The sequence below is a fragment of the Sinocyclocheilus anshuiensis genome, unplaced genomic scaffold (assembly GCF_001515605.1).
Source record: "Sinocyclocheilus anshuiensis isolate Anshui unplaced genomic scaffold, SAMN03320099.WGS_v1.1 scaffold1041, whole genome shotgun sequence".
Lineage (NCBI taxonomy): Eukaryota > Metazoa > Chordata > Actinopteri > Cypriniformes > Cyprinidae > Sinocyclocheilus > Sinocyclocheilus anshuiensis.
The window spans coordinates 654,264-655,270 of record NW_015554134.1 but is presented as its reverse complement, the minus strand read 5'-3'; the positions used below and the strand labels follow the sequence as shown (position 1 = coordinate 655,270).

The 1,007-nt window shown below is 43.2% G+C and overlaps 1 protein-coding gene across 1 annotated transcript in view; it reads left to right on the top strand.

Moving 5' to 3' along the window:
- Nucleotides 1-802, top strand: part of LOC107670352 (NACHT, LRR and PYD domains-containing protein 12-like) — a 24,452-nt gene extending 23,650 nt beyond the window's left edge. The window contains exons 8-9 of the mRNA XM_016462925.1: nucleotides 183-702; nucleotides 793-802. Of these exons, the coding sequence (XP_016318411.1) occupies nucleotides 183-702; nucleotides 793-802 (530 nt within the window). The remainder of the gene's footprint in view (nucleotides 1-182; nucleotides 703-792) is intronic.
- The last annotated feature ends 205 nt before the right edge of the window (nucleotides 803-1,007 follow it).

The following is a 1,007-nucleotide window of genomic DNA, read 5'->3' as shown; positions in this document are numbered from 1 at the left end:
TCCCTCTCACACTCACACTCTCACTCACTCACTCACACTCACACTCACACTCACACTCACTCACTCACACACTCAGACTCAAACTCACACACACTCACACTCACACTCACTCACACGCTCACTCACACACACAGCTGTAGTGATTGTTGTTTTGTTCTAAATGTCTCTGTTCTTGTGTTCAGATGCCTGTTTTCTCACACTGGATCCAAACACCGCAAACACTGCACTCAGTCTGTCTGAGGAGAACAGAAAAGTGACACGTGTGAGAGAGAAACAGCCGTATCCTGATCATCCAGACAGATTTGATTATTGGGAACAGGTGTTGTGTAGAGAGAGTGTGTGTGGACGCTGTTACTGGGAGCTGGAGTGGAGCGGAGATAATGATGTGTTTATATCAGTGTCATACAAGAGCATCAGCAGGAAGAGAGGTTATGAGAGTGTGTTTGGAAATAATGATCAGTCCTGGAGTTTGATCTGCTCTCCTGACAGATACTCATTCAAACACAATAACATACAGACTGTTCTCCCTGTAGAGCCCATCAGCAGTAGAACAGAAGTGTGTGATGATCACTATATAACAGGAGTGTGTGATGATCACTACATAACAGGAGTGTGTGATGATCAATATATAACAGGAGTGTTTGTGGATCACAGTGCAGGAATTCTGTCCTTCTACAGCATCTCTGACACAATGAGCCTCATCCACACAGTCCAGACCACATTCACTCAGCCACTCTATCCTGGGTTTAGAGTTGGTTATGAATCATCAGTGAAACTGTGTTGATGAATCAGAAGAGACTAACAAGAGATTCTACCCATAATGCCTCGAGCTGCATGACAAACCAGTAACAGTGAGATGTTATAGTCTCTTCATTACATGAATACTGTGTCAGTCAAATAACATGAATCAGAATAAACGTGTGTCATAAATCCTCATCTAGACCAGGAGTTGGCAACCTTTTGGGCATGAAGTGCTATTTTAAATTTTTCTAGTGCTGTTAGACTGC